Here is an 18,553-nt window from a genome sequence, read left to right as displayed (position 1 = left end):
CACGATTTCATTTTTATTTTGTATACTCAAATTCAATCGCATCTTTTGAGGTATGCAGAATTGATTTTTTTTATTACTGGAGCCACAGCAAAACACGATTTACTTAAAGTTTTCTAAACAAAATAGATTTCTAGAGTGTTGAATCATAAATTAATACTTACAACATGGTCCTCTGCCCAGGAATAAATATCAAGAGATGGGAGCAGCTGCACAATAAGAAAACACAGAAATAAGACAAACAAAAAACAGAAGAATTACTAATTGCATGTTTTTGTGGCTATAAATAATTATGTAAAAATCAGATTACAAAGGAACAAAAGAACATTGTCATTTATTACATGAGGATACAAATACAATAACTGTATGTTTGCAAATCTTTCCTAGACTTCTTCTAACTATAACAATTGTGGTGTTGTGTTGCTCTGTTTGCGCCTCCTAATTTACAAACTAAAGGTTATATGCCACATTTCAAAAACGGCAAAAAAAATAAATAAAAAGCTTTACTCTGCTTTATAAAAAGATTTCCTCAAATAATATGAATTTGTCATTGACAAATTATATTCCATTTCAGTTGGCTTATTTACACGTTTATATTACAGTTGTGAATGTGACATTGAAATCAAGTAGAAACTCACAAAGCATTTATATAGCTACACACAACATGGAGAGCGCTGTTATTCAAGTGCATTTCTGCAACATTCACAAGAACAGAATCACTCATGAAATCAGTGCAATATATTTCTCTTCAGACCTTGATTGCAATGTTTAACCCCAGAAGCCCAGCTGCGCAGTTCGCTAACACTTGTGGAACTGAACATCAGTTTGTAAGTAAATAGCAGTAAAACCACCATCTGACAAAATTCAATGACATGTCACATTAATTAATGTGATGTAATAGCACATATCGAGGACCCTTCTTATACTTCACAAATGAGTTACATCATTTTATTAAAATCTGAAGCATACTGATGACAAGGGGAAACAGAGCAGGAAGTGAAAGTCAGCACAAATTGCTCACTAATTGGAATTCCTTTGAATGCCCAGAGCATCTCAAGAGTGACCTGAGAGCACTGCCCTCTGGTGGCAGAGGAGGGAATCTGCAAATCACAACACTGAACACGGGGCACAAACTGATCTCCCAGATCCCTGAAGAAGTCCTTGGATAAATAGACTTTGAACTAACCCAGAACAAACGGTCACTTTCAGCATTTTCATTTAAAAAACAAATACAATAAAATATTGAATGTACAAAGTTCAGGGTGATAGACATTTTAGTGTGATGATATCTACCAATGTGCTCCCACTTTTGTCAAAATTGTATTCAGTCAGAATTTACACTTTCAATAAGTGTTTTATTAAACTATCATTCTAGTTCATTTATATAATTTGTATTCAATGTGGATAATTTCTAAAGTGCATTTCACACTTTATCTTTTGGTTTCAGAACACGATACTAGACCAGCTGATGAAAACAAGCTGTCCATTTTACCCCTTTCAGACACACTGTTCCACATAAAAATTAGCGTCTCGGCGATCAGACACCCCTTTTGGGTTATAACACGGTAAGGCTGGATGGGCAACAAATGCTCCAGGCCAAAAGATCTTATTGGAAGGACTTTATTTCAGCTGGATTAAGGGTGGCTGATCGATAATATATATTTATCTATAGCTTGAAGACATAAATAAAAAATATGTTTCAACAGGAAAAGAAAAAGCACAGAAGAAATTATTTCATGTCAAAAGTTTATTAAAAATAAGAATATAGAAGAGAAAGCAGCAAAAAAAGTTCACATCAAAACGGATTTTTAAATAGGATGTGAAATATAAATAGGATTACGTCACAGTAAAAATGTAGTATTGTAAAAAGTGCTTAAGCCTTAATGCAGTGCACATGATATGGCAGTTCTATCACTTTAATACTTGCACAAAACCCAACAAGTGGTTGACATTTTCACATACAGTAGTTTGTAACTGACTGGTGGTTGTGCATACCTGGTGGCTATTAAATAAGCAACAATATAATAAAAAAACACAGCATACATCTGCACAATTTGAAAAAACAAAAAACAAAACACAAAACAATTCTCTTCACAGTCCTTAGCTTTGCTGGTGTATAATTTTAACGTCAGCACCAGTTCAGATTAGACATGATGCTCTATTTTAGCATTTGCCAAAGACTGCTTGTCCTACCTACAGACCTCCGGTATACGACTAATTAAACGTATTTTGAGTGGGTTGTGGGTGGGTGTTGGGGTTGGGGGTAAAATCTTTGGATGAAGGTTGATTTAAACAACATTCCGACCTACTGTTGTTTTTTCTTTTTATGTAGTAGATGCTTTTCTAGTTTGCCTTCATACATGTAGACATCTAAATTGTAGTACTCAGGAGCCACAGTAAGGCTCAGTTGAGATTGAACATACCTAATCAACAATTCATTTGGCCCGTGTTCAAACCGTGAATAAACTCAGGTTTCTATCACACAGGATAGCTCAGGTTTCACTCTCAAAGGTTCATTTTACTGCATCAGAAGTCAAGCTCACTGACTGGTACAACAGGCCCATCTTTTGCACTGTGACACTGCATCTTCATAGCTTTTTTTTAGAGGAAGTTCCACACATTTGTGTGGTTTACCTCAGCCAGCTAGTAAGATAAACTTGTTAAACTAAACTCTGCATAACAGCATGTACACGGAGCACTTTGATACACACATCAAACCTCTCATCACAGTATACGCTCCTGTACGATAATTTTTAGGGAGGAAAACGATATAAATCAAGTGTGCCTGGAAATAAATATGACTGCTAAGGTAAAAAGCAGAATGCTACTTCCTGGAACACCAGCAGTATGGAAACACTCCTCAATATGCTCTTCTCTCAACAGTTAGTCATTCCAGCAGGAATCTCCCAAAGTGCAACTAGTCAATATCCTGGCAGTGAGACATGCGCATCACTAAGAGCCAGGTGCTGTGCCCTGACCCATCGGTGCACAGAATGAGGCTCCACTGCCCCATGGTGCAGCACTGCACAGACAGGATGCCCGGGTGTAAAAGGGACATAAACTGCTAGGAGTCTGCCACTGAGTCACATTTTTGTCATGAATTCCCAACTGAACTGTTATGAGATCTCAAAAGATCTTCTGCAGCACAAAAGCCTTAATTTGATCAATCGATAGGTCCATACACTGACCATCTGCTGCTGCAGGTTACTTGTGGATTATCTTTCCCTCACTTCAAGCCTTTCCAGAGCCTTGGAAGTTCCCAGGGTTTGTGGATCACACTTTGGCTGACAACAAGTGTGTGTGCTGATAACTAGGAGAATGGTCGGCTTCTATCACACAGGATAGCTGTTCACACTACAGATATGGGCAAACTCCTTCTGTCTGCCATGCTGAATATCAACTTATCTGAATTTAACTTTTTACAAGATTTGTGAACCAATATTCAGAAGCATTACATGCTCTTACACCCAATGCTTCGCAACATGATGTTAGGTAAATTAAATTCTCTCATCACCAATGAAATCCTTGAGTTTAGTCATGCCATGCAGGTAATTACCACACCCTGTACTTAATCAGAGTCCATACATTTCTGTACCCTACTGACCCTTTGATGTGTGTATCATTCCATAAATCCCCTCAATTAAAATAACTGAAAATATCTGCATACATGCTAAGACCAAAACCTGATATTTTTATTCAGTTGTAAAATATAGATTTTTTTCCTCCATCCGTGGTTTGTATAAAACATACAATTAAATATAAAACTGTATATACTAATAAAAAATACTGCTGGAATACTTTCATAAAAGCAAACGTTAGCTCTAGGATAAGATACTAAACCCGTTTTGAGAAATATAAAAAGTATAAAGTTTCAGTTGCACTAAGTTATACCCTGCTGTTGCACAGTTTAAACCTTGCAAGTATGCTTTCAGGTCACTGTAAGCAATCTCAGAAGGAAAATATTGAATACTATGTATATGTTCCTAAACTATGCAGCATCACTCACCAAAAAAGTGCAAAAGATATTTCAGGCGTGTCTATGATACAGACATGAAAGTCCAGCTGATGCTATCATAGACATCACTGACTCTATTCTATTCTTACGATACACCATGACGTAATGCCGTTAACATAACTACAGTGTGGTGGTTGCGATCACCCCAGTTTTAACACAGGCCAGATGAGCTGATTGGCACGTATTGTATTACCCCACCCAGCTGGATGCAATAAACTCGTCGCAGTGAAAGACTAGCCGGAATTAGTCGCTGTCGTCTGACCAGGTAAGATGACCCAGCCCCACCGCCATGTTGATTTTCCTCCCCTCTCTGACACTGGTAGACTTGGAGGAGTTCTGTTTGGCCTGCATGTTAATCTGCATCCCAGAATGCAGAACCGGTCCTGACAGGTCCATAGACAACATATTTCCAAAGCCCTTCATCATGGCCTGCAGACTCAGGCCATCTACCTCCCCGTTACTGGCAGCTGTGATCTGACAAGACATCTCGGTACTGTTTGACTCCTCTGTTTTAGACTCATAGAAAGACTCTTCAGAAATCTTTGCAGCAACAGGTAAGAAAAGCTGAGAAAAAAGAGGAAAGGATAGAAAGGGAGCAGAAGTTAGAACCAGTACACAAAACAAAGGGGAAATAAAAGCCTGGATTAGTTTTCCATTTGTGAAGTGGACAAAGGGCTGATGGAGAGTAGAATGTTTAAGAAACCTTTCTCGAAAAAGAAATGTTAGACACTCAGCTTGAAGTCATAGATACATAAAACAAAAGAAGCCAAAGATAATAGAAATTGTTGGACAACTATAAATTACTTAAAACAAATGTAATCAAACAAGTAACTGATTTAGTGTAACTGATTTAGATTCAGGGTCTCACGAAAGCGTCTTTGTGCTACTTTTTACGTCTATAAATTGTACGTCTACATAACAGAAGAACTGCGCTAAACGTTTATGACGGAAAGGCTTTTTAAACAAAATAATAAGAAATCTTGAATGGTACTGAAATGACAGCTCAGAACATGCAGGCAAAAACCAAAGACATGCACACGCCAACATGCGATTCCCCTGGACAAATTCGGGACTAGCAAAACTTAAACAAACAATGCAACTATTCAGCAACCGTCAATGTATAGCAGAAGAATTGGTCTATATTCATAAGACTTCAGATAACAGTGCACATACTACAAGCTCTTCCCAGGCAAACTTGCCCACCTAAACAGTCTCCTGGGTATTCCTGGAAAATCAATGGATTTGCACATATCCACCACAGTTCCAGCCCTTTCTTAGGCAGGGGATATTGGTAACAGCCGTGCAATGCAATGTGACAAGCAGACACATTGTACAAACCAAATCCCCAAGTCTTAATCAAAGTACTCCACCCTGAAGCATGCAGATTTCATTACCACTGTTGTTTCCCCTTGATCTCAACCTGTAACATGTGGAGACTTCAAAGTGTTGGAGTGACTCTCCACAGCCAAAAATGCAAAGCGACACAATCTCGCTTGCCGTTAAAAGCAGCGTAATTGCGCATAGTGGGCAGCCAGTTGTGTACGTGTCCATACTCAGTGAGCAGTGAATGGGCTAATCCATCCCTGGCCCAGCTGTGATGTCACTCACCGGGGTGTGGGACTGTTCAATCAGCTTGCGCTCCCACATCTTGAGGCGCCTCTCCCTCTCCTTCAGCTCCTGCTCCTTGGTGCTCAGGTCTCTCTCCAGCTTCTTCAGCCGCTCCAGAGTGGCTTCAATCTCACATCTAGCAAAGACAGAACCGCACTTACTTGCCTGGCACACCGTTCAATCCCACAATTCTCCTGATGAGAAGCTCCCCCCGTACACACACGAGCACTGGCAGAAAGAACGAAGACCTTTGTTTTCTTAGAACACTTGTCACGGCTTCTTCTATGCTTATGTCAGACTTGGACAAACTTTTGCACGGGCGGTACTGCAGTCATTGGCGCACCGTGCAGGCTGGCCCAGCAGGTGGGGCTGTATGGTGGAGTGTGATTACTACAGAGGTTGGCCCTGTGCTGAGTCACAGCAGCCCCACAGTCAGTTTGCAGAGGAGCTATTAATAACCAGGCATGTGATGCAGCTTGAAAACCCCCCACACATGGTCAGTTTTTCCACTCAGCTCTAAACTTCTCCTGTAATTGATTTTCTTGCTCGCCGGTTTACTGACAAACACTCATGGAATTTCTCGTCCTCTCTCCCTTCTCTTGCCCTATTTTTGCACCTCGGATTCTCTCCCGGCATTCTCCCTCTCTCACTAGCCCAGACAGCTGCAGTGGAAACGCGGCCTGAAGGAGCCCTCGTCATGTCCACCTGGACTGTTTCCAGACAGCCTTAATATAGACCCCAGCCAGAAACTTCCAGCACATTTGTGTGCAAAGAGTGGGACTGGACATTCTGTTTTTAAAAAAATGTGACCTCTGGTAATTCAACAGAGGTCCTTTTCAGATGAGTGAAGTACAGCCTGAGTAATATACTTTCACCCTTAGGTTGCCTTCTTTTTTCTTTGCCCTAAAACTATCTTGATAAAAGCCGGCACAAAGAACCACAGATAGCACTTAACAGCAGGGTTGCGGTCAGCTGGGGAAGAACTCCCATCCTGACAAATTAATTAATTCATGATCACTTCTTGCTGAAATTCTGCAAGATTGTTTCACACAACAAACAATTTGATTACTGGGCCAATTTATTTGCCAATACATGTTATGCTTTTCCTTAAATATTACGACACAGAATTCCAGTTTCCTTTTAACAGGCATTTTTTAACAACAGTGTAAGCACTTGGAAGGAAACCGGAAGCTGTTGTCGACTTATCTCAACCCTAAGCCTTGCCTTTTTTGTGAACTCTTCCTAGTATAGTGCATGGGGTCAGACAAATTTTCTCTGTTTGCAACGGCCGTCTCGGGCACACCTCCCAGTGCCTGATCTGAAACTCCAGCAGCGCAACCAAAGACCCTGACAGCGGGGGTTTGAACACTACCGAGTCTAGAGGAAATTATGATTTTCCACTATGTGCCCTTATAGACCAGAAAACAAAGTAGTTCATCAATGAATGGTCATCGTTCTGTCATCAGTCTGCCGCACCTCGCGTTGCAGATCTGATAAACTCTGCTGTACAACCTGCACCAGGCAGCTGCTACGGAAGTCTTCTGATTAGAATAAATCAGAACAACTGCTCTCGGTAACACCTGTTTACTCCAGGTAATAGAGTCTACATTAATCTCTCAGTGCCTGGGAATCTAAAGTGTTTCAGAAGTAGATGACAGTGACAATATCATTTCAGTCTCCTGTGGGAACAATCAGCCCTCACAACTGTTTATTTGGTTAAAACTGCTGCCTTGCAATCCCATCGACTGTCATTCTTGGGAAACAGACATCAAACCCAACACACTTTTCACGAAGGCTCTCTGCGCCTGTGGGATTTTGCTGCGTGAGTTGAGATAAGCATGAGCAGTAGGGGGGAGTAACCTGTACTGAACGAGAGGCCAGCTGTTGTCATGGCGACATACATTTTGGTTCGTAAAGGTTGTAAGGGAGATTTTCAGATTCGCTGCACTGCACTTATGGGTAGGTTTACACCAAAGCTGCTTTGGGAAGGTATATTTTACAGGAGCAATGGTAAATAAAGAGCTCAGTTTACGCAGGGATGAGGGCAGGGGCTGACCGTACAGTACCTCCACGCCGCCTTATTGTGTAAGAAGGAATTGCACTGGTCAGGAAGCTGGCTGTCGTTGGACATGGACTCCAGGGTCATCATGATCTGTTTAAACATTGGTCTTTTCTGAAAAATGATGAAACACAATATTAGTATTTTGTTCTATGATTGTAACAGTATAGCCTGCAATGTTGCTGCAAAGACATCCCTGACTCTCCGGCCTCAGTGTGAGACATGGGCGTGGCCTCACTTAAGCTTAATGGGACCACCACTGTTTTAAATGTACTTTAGAATAGAAATAATACAGGCCAACAGCCAACAACATGCTGTAGTTCTTTCTAAATTAGGTACAAGCACATGCAATACAAACTACAGATAAACATTTTGCTAAAAGTAATGGATCATTATACATGGCACCCCTCCTCTTACACTTTTCCATATAGACAAATAATCCAATAAATAAATAACCATCCATTATTCTTAATCAGCTGCAAATATATATCCTTCACTTACTGAGCTAAATTAATGCATCTCTCTTGCAACCTGAGCTAGGCATGATACCTTATTTTCAAAGAGTGCCTCTGCCTGGATTAAGGATCTGCTGATTGCAGAAAGTATTCAGTTACACCCGGAGCAAACTCTGTAAATCAGAAGGCTGACATGTAGCTGTTGTCCTGCATTAAACTGGAGAGTCACTTACCTTTGGCTCTGTTTCCCAGCATTGCCTCATTAATTGAGCGAAACTGGCTGGGCAGCTGCTGGGAATGGTTAATCTCTAGGAGAAAAGCAGAGAAGTTTATTGTCAGGGTGTCTGCTCTTCGGCCACACATGTTTCCCTGCAAAGTGAATTATACCAACACTATGCAAAGAGGAACGGACATCCGTGTACAGCAGCACTAACGTTCACCACGGGCGTAATTATCGCTCCCATTTATAATCCCCTGAGTAAAAATAATTATCATGGTGATTTGTATGAATGCAATTAATGAATGCAGAGATTCAAAGAGAAACTAGATGTCTTTCATGTAACCGTGAGGAAATCTGGTCTTCTTAAAATAATGACTATAGTTTGAACAGATTAAATATCCTGGTGTTACAATTTTTCCAAAATGGTGCCTTATATAGTGGACTTATAGAGACCACTAATCATCACATACATGTGTTCAACAATACACAAAAACCTACTGCAGTGAGTGTTAAATTAAAAAGTCAAGGTCATACTGTCCATCTTTACAAACTTTGTCATACAACTGGCCTGAAGGAAGTGAAGCTTTTTATGTTGTATACAGTTCACACACAGTAAACAGACGTAGAGTAGCATGGTTTTGATGGATTTAAAGTCACAAACAATACATTTTTATTTTGTTGATGAAAATCCCAAAGCTAACTCTTTCAAATAAACAAAGAAAACAACAAAGAGTCACACATACATCTATTGTAAAAATTTAAAATTATGATTACAAGGATAAAAGTATAATTAAATTATTTTATAATCCTCAAACTGCTTGCTTCTTGCGGTTTAGATTATTCTTAGGTCACCCACTGAATGCCGGTTCCAAAATGACGATCACTACTGGACAGACGGTTTTGACAACATAAGCTACAGACATCTTCCCATACTTATAGTGTTATACTGAGAAGGAACACTTGGTCTATTTAGGGAAAGGCTATGAACTGAGAGCAGGAATCATTCTGAAGTCACACTAGAGTATGTGGCCAATTTTACTACAGAAAGCACAGAAGATAAATCAAAGGGTGCGTACAGCTAGGCCTATCTGGTTGCAATAACAGTCCAAATCTTAATCTATTATGATTTAATCCTAAAACTATATATACACATACTTATAAATATGTTACGTGTATGAAAAGCCTAATATTTCCATGTTCTCAGGATGTACTGTTTATACGTTCTTTTCAATCGCCTTTAGGCAGTTTTAGAGTAAGAGGGTTGATGTAATCTGCGTAAAAATACGCCGGCTCACTTCACTATGGAATTCATGAGTGCCCCATATTGTTTCAGAAGCTAAAGAAAGAAAGGTATTTAAAAGCTATTAATTCTCTGCAGCAGCATTGAATTTTAACCGCTTGCACGAAACTGGCAAGAGTTGTAACCACTTCGCAAACTGCTTTTATTTACAACACTACAGTTCATTTCAAGAAACATTTTCACCGATGCATTGTTTATTTGTCCTACAGATGTTATTACTATCTATGTGCGGATGTTACCGTACCTCGTTTTTCTCCACCACAAGCCAGGCCACTTGCAATCCTTCCAGACCTTTAAAGGGTATCTCCTGCGTAAGCATTTCCCAAAGAACCTGTTAAATAAGTTGAGATATGTATGTTTATATACTTACACTACTGGCACTCAAGTATTCAGATCAGTTCTACCCTTGTGCCACCTCTCAATTAAAGGCACAATTCTTATGTGATGGACATTGAACTTCATAAGCATTTCGAATGCAACATAGAGACAGATTCCATCCAAGTACAAAAAAAGAGGGCATTGCAAACTACTGAACCACAGCAACAATGGCACACAATCTACCGGGCTAGTATTCATTACAGCACAGCAGTGTGTTGTCCATCCATTGACACGTTGCCACTCACGGATCACATACTTGACAGGCTCTGGGTCAGCAGCGCAGCTATGACTGTGAAATGCGATATGCGACACTGGGAGTATCCATGCGCTCTGTCACATTACAGTCTATAAAGCTTACTCTCAGCTCTGAGGAATGTGGGCATGCAGACAGTTTACAAATCCGCATACATAGTTACAGGAACCCACAAGCCCTTCATCTTGTCCTTTTCCGAAGGGATCATTTAATTAAAGGGGAACACCAAAGGGTGGGATTTAAACACAGAGGATCGAACTTAAAACTAAAAGTAAATCAAACATATTATATAATGTATGTATACCTACAGTAAATGGTCAAAATTATATGACCAAATCAGGTTCGATCCGGCTTTGTGTTTATGAAGACATATATATATATATATATATATACAGTATATATATGAATGGGCTCCCACGGGAACTTTTATGTTCTGTAAAGGAGGTATTTAAAATAAAACTCTACTTTGATCTACATTGACAGCTGGGGTTCAATAGCACACACCCAGTTCAGCTGTGTGTTGACATGAGTGGTTCTCGATGATATCTGGCCTCTCACTTGCATTACTCACCACTCCGTAGGAATACGTGTCACAGGTCTCGGACACGGGCAGGCTTTGGATCACCTCGGGCGCCATCCATGGGAAGGTCCCCACCAGAGACATGTGGGTGGTGTGGGAGTGAAACCTGGAGGCCCCGAAGTCACAGATCTGACCAAAAGAAAACAAGGGGCTTGCAGTTCTACCATGTGAGGGTCAATGCATTTTAAATAACAAATACAGCTCTGGAAAAAATAAAGAGACCACTGCAAAATGATCAGTTTCTCTGGTTTTACTATTTATAGGTTTTTGTTTTATTCTATAAACTACTGACAACATTTATCACAAATTCAAAATAAAAATATGAATGGAATGGAATGGCTGCCATACATGTAGTAATGCTGATTTAAGAAAAATCTGCAGTGGTCTGGAGCTGTACATGCCTCTTTAAAACAGCAAGAAAACCAAACAAAGAATTGAAAACGTGACGATACCTTGAGAACTTTGTCTGCCGTTATCACCACTGCAACAGAACATAAAACATCTGCAGTTAGATACATGAAAAAAGCTCATGACTTTATTTAAAAGCCCACCCTTAAAGAAGTGTTCGGTACTTTCAAGACAATCCCTCACTTTTACGGTCTTTAAAGTGCAAAATGAAATGTGTTCAAATAGTTAATTATAAATATTCAAGGGAAAGGCCCCTTCATTAAATACTGAAGGACCCTTGACCAATCTGCCTAATAAAACAATAGTTAACTTTACCATTCCTGGACTTCAGGTCTCTGTGAATTACCCTCACTGGAGCCTCCATGTGTAAATAGTGCATTCCTGATGGAGAAGGCAGAAAAGACTCTCAGTACAAATCAATATCTGCGGGTCAATATACATCAACACAACAGATCACAAACTCCATTCCTTCAAGTGGAACCCGTACCCAAAACTGAATTATATAATGTGATGATGTAAGCATCCATAGATTTAATCGTTATCTAAAGAAATATACATCTTTAATATCTTCAAATGTAATATAAGGGTACTACTAACATCTTAAGCATTCATCGGGTTAAGAAGGGTTGCCTCTTCGACATACATTTCCATGAGGGCTTTCTTTGCATTCTGTCACTAAATTCTCATAGCACTGTGGACCGGGCTCTTCTGGACACTCTTAATCTGTTGTACAAGGCACTGCACAGATACCAGGCAATGTGACTGATGATTTACCTTTGGCGATTTCCATTGCCCAGGTCATGATCTGTTCAATGTCCATTTCCTCACTCTCTTCACTAGACAGGTAGTCATACAAAGATCCTCCAGAAGCATATTCTGCCAAACAAAACACACACATACATCACATTATTACAACCATTAATAGAGTATAGGGACATACCACAAAGCCATTACCTAAATACAAAAATACAAAAATACAATCTGATCAATGTGTGAGAGGAAGTATAGTTGGGCTGGTACCCCCCCCACTCCTCTCCTGCATTGGTGCAAGGTGTTTTTCATGTATGCAACTTTAGAAAAATAAGATAATTTCATTTTTGCTTGAACCTATACCTAACATGTTTATTTAAACACTTGCATAGGTTGTGCATCTTAAAACCACAATGTCACTTGTTTTTAGGACAGGCTAGTCTCTTCCCTGTCACCCGCTGCTGAAAAGACACAGTCTGCAACACCGCACATTTGAGCTCATTAATCAGAGAGGAAACCCAAAACACAGCTATACCCCAGCAAGCAAGCCTACCGCCCTGTCTAACCTTGCCAACAGAAGGCCAGAGTCAGCTCTGAAAGCATTATACGTCAGTTTGCTCGTTTACATTAACAGCCGTATTAATAAGCCTGCTTAATAAGTCTATTCCCTTCACACATTGATTTGGTTATGCTGCAGCCTTCAATCTTTAGAGGAAAAAACAAAACAAAACTTCACAGTGAACACTGTTTGATCCGTTATCTGAGCTGGGAGTCAGTGTGGTTACAATACTGTGGTTTTATCACCACAGACACACAGGATTTGCTAGAAGCTATTATGGAGTAGATTATTTTTACACAAATACTGAGTGTTTGAAGCAGACAAAAGATTGTATAGCCTAATCCAACAAAGAACTCTGACAGGTGGTTGAATCGTAAACTGTTTACAAACCTTCTAATGATCAAATTTTAATAACCTATATGGGTCTGTCTCCACCATGACCTACTTACCAAACGCCTAGTATAATGGCTCTGTACAACAACAAAACAGAGATGACAAATGATGATTACAGACAAAAAGGTAAGAAGACAAAGAGAAACACATGATGCATGTTATAGTTATATAGTTATAGCTTTTTATTATTGCCAAGCTTCTCCTATAATTGATGGTATAGGGGTGGTTATTAATAAAACAATCAGTAAGTGAATTATTATTAATGTTTCCTGCAAGTATCCTAGATCCACTGTCAGACTTTTTTTTTGGAATTGTAAAATGTGATCTTCTAATGTTATGAAAATCCCCAATACTTTGGTACCATAACATTAAGTTAGATTATCATTCGATTGGCGTAAATGGAACAGCTTCACTTATAGTTTATTTTTAAACCAAACTATTACGGCAACTTATTTCTGAGGAAAATATTTTGGTTATAAAACAGCTTACTGGAACACAAATTAAATTTCGAACCCATGATCCGAACAGTCGTGCACTGAACTGGCATGCTTCATCTTCTCATAAAAAACAAACGTTGCATACTTTATTAGAACAAACTGTGCAGCTGAACAGTCAATACACAAAGATCATGTATCTGCCACAGTGTATTTGTGTAGCTAAAAGTCACAGCACTCCACATAGCTTGATAGCTAGACTAACAGAAATACATTTGCCTGTTGTGAATATGACTTACACTAACCCTACTCCTTTAAGCCCCAGGTTTGTACTCCCTTACAACACAAGCAGCAGGCTACAGAACGATACATTGCACAAAAATGTTCATGTTCATATACACTATTTTCCTCAATGGACATGGAAAACCATTTGCATAAAACTAGGAAGCTTCTCGCTCTTTGGATGCAGCAGACAGTAGCCTAACTATAGCAAATAATGACTAATTCATGACATCACTCATGTATTCTGAAGCACCCTCTCTACAACTGTCAGTAATTTAAGAGTGAAGCAAGGAGATTAATCACATTGTCTGTTCTGCGGCGTGTTGTCTCCTTCCAGGCACAATAAAGTCAAACGCTTGCTCTGCCCTTGCATTTACCCTTCGGTCACGGATAACAGAACACTGGACACTGCTCTAGACACTTTGCACAAACTCATTTACATTTCAACAGTTTAAACAAGTCAGCAGACATTGCACGGCAAAACCCGATCAATGGCTCACTGTAAGAAACAACAGGAGTAGTTCGAGATTCTGTTATAGCTTCAGCCGTCAGTCTGCCGTTGGTTATTATTAAACAGATAACATATCTCACAGCAGTGTTTGCAATATCAAAAGCAGTTTAACTGAGATGATAAAAGGGAAATATTTATGATTTCTCTGTCAATATTGTTAGTTAGAAAGCAGTGGCAGTGGTCTCTGGATAATTAACCAGCGGGGGGGAAATGTATAAGTTTGCTGATGAATGTGGAAATGTCGGCATGCCAGCAACAAACATGTTTTGTTTACCTGGTGCTAATTGGATTTTGCCTTCATAAATAGAGAAGCCAGTTCCTTGGCAACCCATCAGGTTCTTGTAATCAAATTACAATGTCCCCAGCAGTGAAACGATATCTGATGTGCCAGACCTTTGGAACAAGAACTTAATAATGCTGCTCTGTAGCACGAGAATACTGTCTTATAGGTAGAATAGTGGGGAAACATCTATTTATATCTGCTACACATTTTTGTATTTTGTATTTTTGTGTTAAAATCTGTTCAATTATTTAAGCAAGAGTGAATCTGTAATTATTTCTGGTGGAAAGTGCAGTATATTCATCCCAGATACACCCAACGCAGTGGGATCACTTTGAGGATATTGCAGTTTTCCCTTCCATTTCGAAATCCATTACTCAAACTCAGTCTGCCAACTTCTCCCCAATCTATTCCATCAAGACGCACTCTCACAGTGTAATACAGGCACAAACGCCATCCCCCTGATCTCGCTTATGAACTAAGCAGAACATTCTGCCTTATCTTTCCATCCTCTTCTTGTATCTGCACATAACCCCTGTCAATCACATTTTCAAACCATCTGTTTAAGAAAAGCACCTGATAAAGTTCAACAGCTAGTGAAATGCTGCTCAAGTGAGAAAGCTAGTGAATATGTGTGACAGCACTGAGAGTGAGTGTCCAAGGCATCGTGCGGCTGGTGGGTGAAATGTGAAGGGCGAGAGGTGGGTGATCGTCGGCCGGTGTCTCCCAGCCTGTCTTAACCAGAACAGGTTAATGAGCTGAGGGCACCTGCCCTGCTCTCAGGGCCACTGCCTCTTCACCAGCTTCCACTTCGCCTCAAGCTGCTAACAATCCCAGAGGTCAACAGGCCAAATCCTCTCTGTGCTGTGCAATGTATTTATCCCATTAGGCATCTCCCCCAGTGCACTGTACGGTCGGTTCACTGTACACAAACTTTTTTAGCGCTCTCAGCATTTCTATTCCAGAGAGCGAGCGTAGAAGGCAGGTATTGAGATGATCCTCCTCATTAAGATAAGGCTGCCATTAAGTGTGTGGAGTTTTGTGCTTTACATTTACACACATGTGTGCTGCCCTTATTTGCATATGACTGATCCTTCACAGCACTTTACAAAAACACAACTACCAAAGCTCCTCTCAGAGCCACAGCTATCAACACTATATCAGTGAACAGACATTAACAATCATAAGAGCCACAGCTAAAGACCACAGTGAATGTTTTTTTTTGTCCAATGCAAAATTGCATTATACAGTGTTATATTAATGTTGTTGCACTATTTTATCTAGAGGCACTTCTAAACTTAATTATAAGCCAAGCCATTAATACAATATTTTCATATTATACGCAGGGTGAAGTTATAAACCTGGTGTGACTCAGCAGTCTGTCTAAGAAGAGTGACAGCTCTTACGCACGTGTATATATAGAAATGTATCAGTCAGTCATGTGGACATGCTACTCTTACTGATACTGACACTGATGCTGATGTTGATGCTTTTTTAGCAGCCTGTGTATCAGTAGTACATTCTCTGTCAACATGTCCAAAGCAAAGAACCAACAAAGCAATATAAAAAATTGAAATAAACATACCTGTTACTATGCCATAGTTGGGTGCTTCAAGAACAGCTCCATAGAACTGGATGATGTTTCTGTGGCTCAGAACACTAAGAATTTCAGCCTGTTAAAAAAGAAAATGAACTTATTCAAACAAATAAGTATGTTTTTATATAGGAATTGTAAATGGGTATTTGAGCTGGCTACCAGTAATAGGTGTCAGCTGGTGTGTCTGTGTATTCTTCCTTTACCCCCCCCACCACCTTGACAGAAGACATTGAACACAGTCCACATTTGGAAGTAGAGCTGATCATTTTATGAGCAGTGGGAAATATGTAAACGTCCAACGTGTGCTGCTGCAATTAAACTGCCATTTTACTGGAAGAATTTGAAAGCCCCCCAAAAACTGGTGCTCAAAGCAGGTCTGCATAAGTCTTGGCTGCATTTCAATGAACAAATCTTATCAAGACATGAATCAAGACATTTACAGTCATTTGTTACAAATTGTCACTCCTAAAATCTGAGCTGAGCTGAACACCCACAAAATAAGTATCATGGTTGGTTAGTGAAAACATGCAACACTTGGGTAGTGTCCAACTTAAGAAAGTTCTTTCCCATTATTAATTGAGCATTCTTTGTTTTTAAGAGATCAAATAACATATGTGATCTACACAATTGATAAGCATCAAGTACAGTTGAGTCCATAAATATTTGGACAGTGACACAATTGTCATCATTTTGCCTCTGTACACCACCACATTGGATTAGAAAGGAAACAATCTGGATGTTTTTAAGTGTAGACTTCTTCTTTAATTTGAGGGTAGTTACATCCAAATTGGGTGAACGATGTAGGAATTACACCCATTTTTATATGTGGTCCCCCCAATTTTAGGGACTCAAAAGTATTTGGACAAACTAACAAAATCATGCATAAAACTGTGAGTTTCAATACTTGGTTGCAAATCCTTTGCAGTCAATAACTGCCTGAAGTCTGGAACCCATAGACATCACCAGATGCTGGGTTTCTTCCCTGGTGATGCTCTGACAGGCCTGCACTGCAGCTGTCTTTAGTTCCTGCTTGTTCTTCGGGCGTTTTCCTTCAGTTTTGCCTTCAGCAAGTGAAATGCTGCTCAACTGGATTCAGGTCAGGTGATTGACTTGGTCATTGCAGAACATTCCACTTCTCGCCTTAAAAAAGTCTTGTGTTGCTTTCGCAGTATGCTTCAGGTCATTGTCCATCTGCACTGTGAAGCGCCGTCCAATGATTTTTGAAGCATTTGGCTGAATCTGAGCAGATAATATAGCCCTAAACACTTCAGAATTCATCCTGCTGCTTTTGTCAACAGTCACATCATCAATAAATACAAGGGAACCAGTTCCCTTGGCAGTCATACATGCCCATACCATAACACTACCTCCACCATGCTTCACAGATGAGGTGGTATGCTTTGGATCATAAACAGATCCTTCCCTTCTCCATTCTCTTCTCTTTCCATCATTCTGGTACAAGTTGATCTTTGTCTCATCTGTCCATAGGATGCTGTTCCAGAACGGTACAGGATTCTTTAGGTGTTTTTTGGCAAACTCTAATCTGGTCTTCCTGTTTCCTGTTTACATCTTGTGGTAAACCCTCTGTATTTACTCTGGTGACGTCTTCTCTTGATTGTTGACTTTGACACAGATACGCTTACCTCCTGGAGGGTGTTCTTGATCTGGCCAACTGTTGTGAAGGGGTTTTTCTTCACCAGGGAAATAATTCTTCTGTCATCCACCACAGTTTTTTTCTGTGGTCTTCCGGGCCTTTTGGTGTTGCTGAGCTCACCAGTGCATTTTTAAGAATGTACCAAATAGTTGATTTGGCCACACCTAATGTTTTTGCTATCTCTCTGATTGGTTTGTTTTGATTTCTAAAGGCAAAACGCCCCAAGAACAAGCAGGAACTAAAGACAGCTGCAGTGCAGGCCTGGCAGAGCATCAGCAGGGAAGAAACCCAGCATCTGGTGATGTCTATGGGTTCCAGACTTCAGGCAGTCATTGACTGCAAAGGATTTGCAACCAAGTATTGAAACTCACAGTTTTATGCATGATTTTGTTAGTTTGTCCAAATACTTTTGAGTCCCTAAAATTGGGGGGACCACATATAAAAATGGGTGTAATTCCTACATCGTTCACCCAATTTGGATGTAACTACCCTCAAATTAAAGAAGAAGTCTACACTTAAAGCACATCTTGATTGTTTACTTTCAAATCCCGTGTGGTGGCGTAGAGTCAAAATGATGACAATTCTGTCACTGTCCAAATATTTATGAACCTAACTGTATGTCTCAAACCAAGGCAACCATTGCCTGTAACATTCAAGAAGGAGTCAGGGAGGTGTCTTTTTAAAACTTTGAAACAATAAAACCATAATTTCAGAATAATTAACAGAACTCATGCTTTAATAGGGTTTAATTTGATTTAATTATGCAGTCATTTGTTTCTAAAGAAGACTGCTCTTATCGTATATGCATATCTTCACACAG

At 39.8% G+C, this 18,553-nt stretch overlaps 1 protein-coding gene across 4 annotated transcripts in view; it reads right to left on the bottom strand.

The window, feature by feature from the left end:
* The window catches only part of map3k20a (mitogen-activated protein kinase kinase kinase 20a), a 30,260-nt gene that overhangs the window by 8,430 nt on the left and 3,277 nt on the right, over positions 1-18,553 (bottom strand). For 3 of the 4 annotated variants that reach the window (XM_066688025.1, XM_066688026.1, XM_066688024.1), the window contains exons 3-12: positions 16,068-16,155; positions 12,048-12,149; positions 11,589-11,654; positions 11,318-11,346; positions 10,857-10,994; positions 9,899-9,985; positions 8,368-8,442; positions 7,687-7,793; positions 5,621-5,756; positions 162-206 (exon numbers count right to left, since the gene is read on the bottom strand). In XM_066688025.1, the coding sequence (XP_066544122.1) occupies positions 162-206; positions 5,621-5,756; positions 7,687-7,793; positions 8,368-8,442; positions 9,899-9,985; positions 10,857-10,994; positions 11,318-11,346; positions 11,589-11,654; positions 12,048-12,149; positions 16,068-16,155 (873 nt within the window). Of the gene's footprint in view, positions 1-161; positions 207-1,726; positions 4,577-5,620; positions 5,757-7,686; positions 7,794-8,367; positions 8,443-9,898; positions 9,986-10,856; positions 10,995-11,317; positions 11,347-11,588; positions 11,655-12,047; positions 12,150-16,067; positions 16,156-18,553 lie in introns of those variants that run through there. The other variant, XM_066688028.1, reaches the window with a different exon arrangement.

Source organism: Amia ocellicauda, chromosome 16, assembly GCF_036373705.1.
Source record: "Amia ocellicauda isolate fAmiCal2 chromosome 16, fAmiCal2.hap1, whole genome shotgun sequence".
Lineage (NCBI taxonomy): Eukaryota > Metazoa > Chordata > Actinopteri > Amiiformes > Amiidae > Amia > Amia ocellicauda.
The sequence above is the reverse complement of the archived record's forward strand: the minus strand, read 5'-3'. Positions and strand labels throughout refer to the sequence as shown.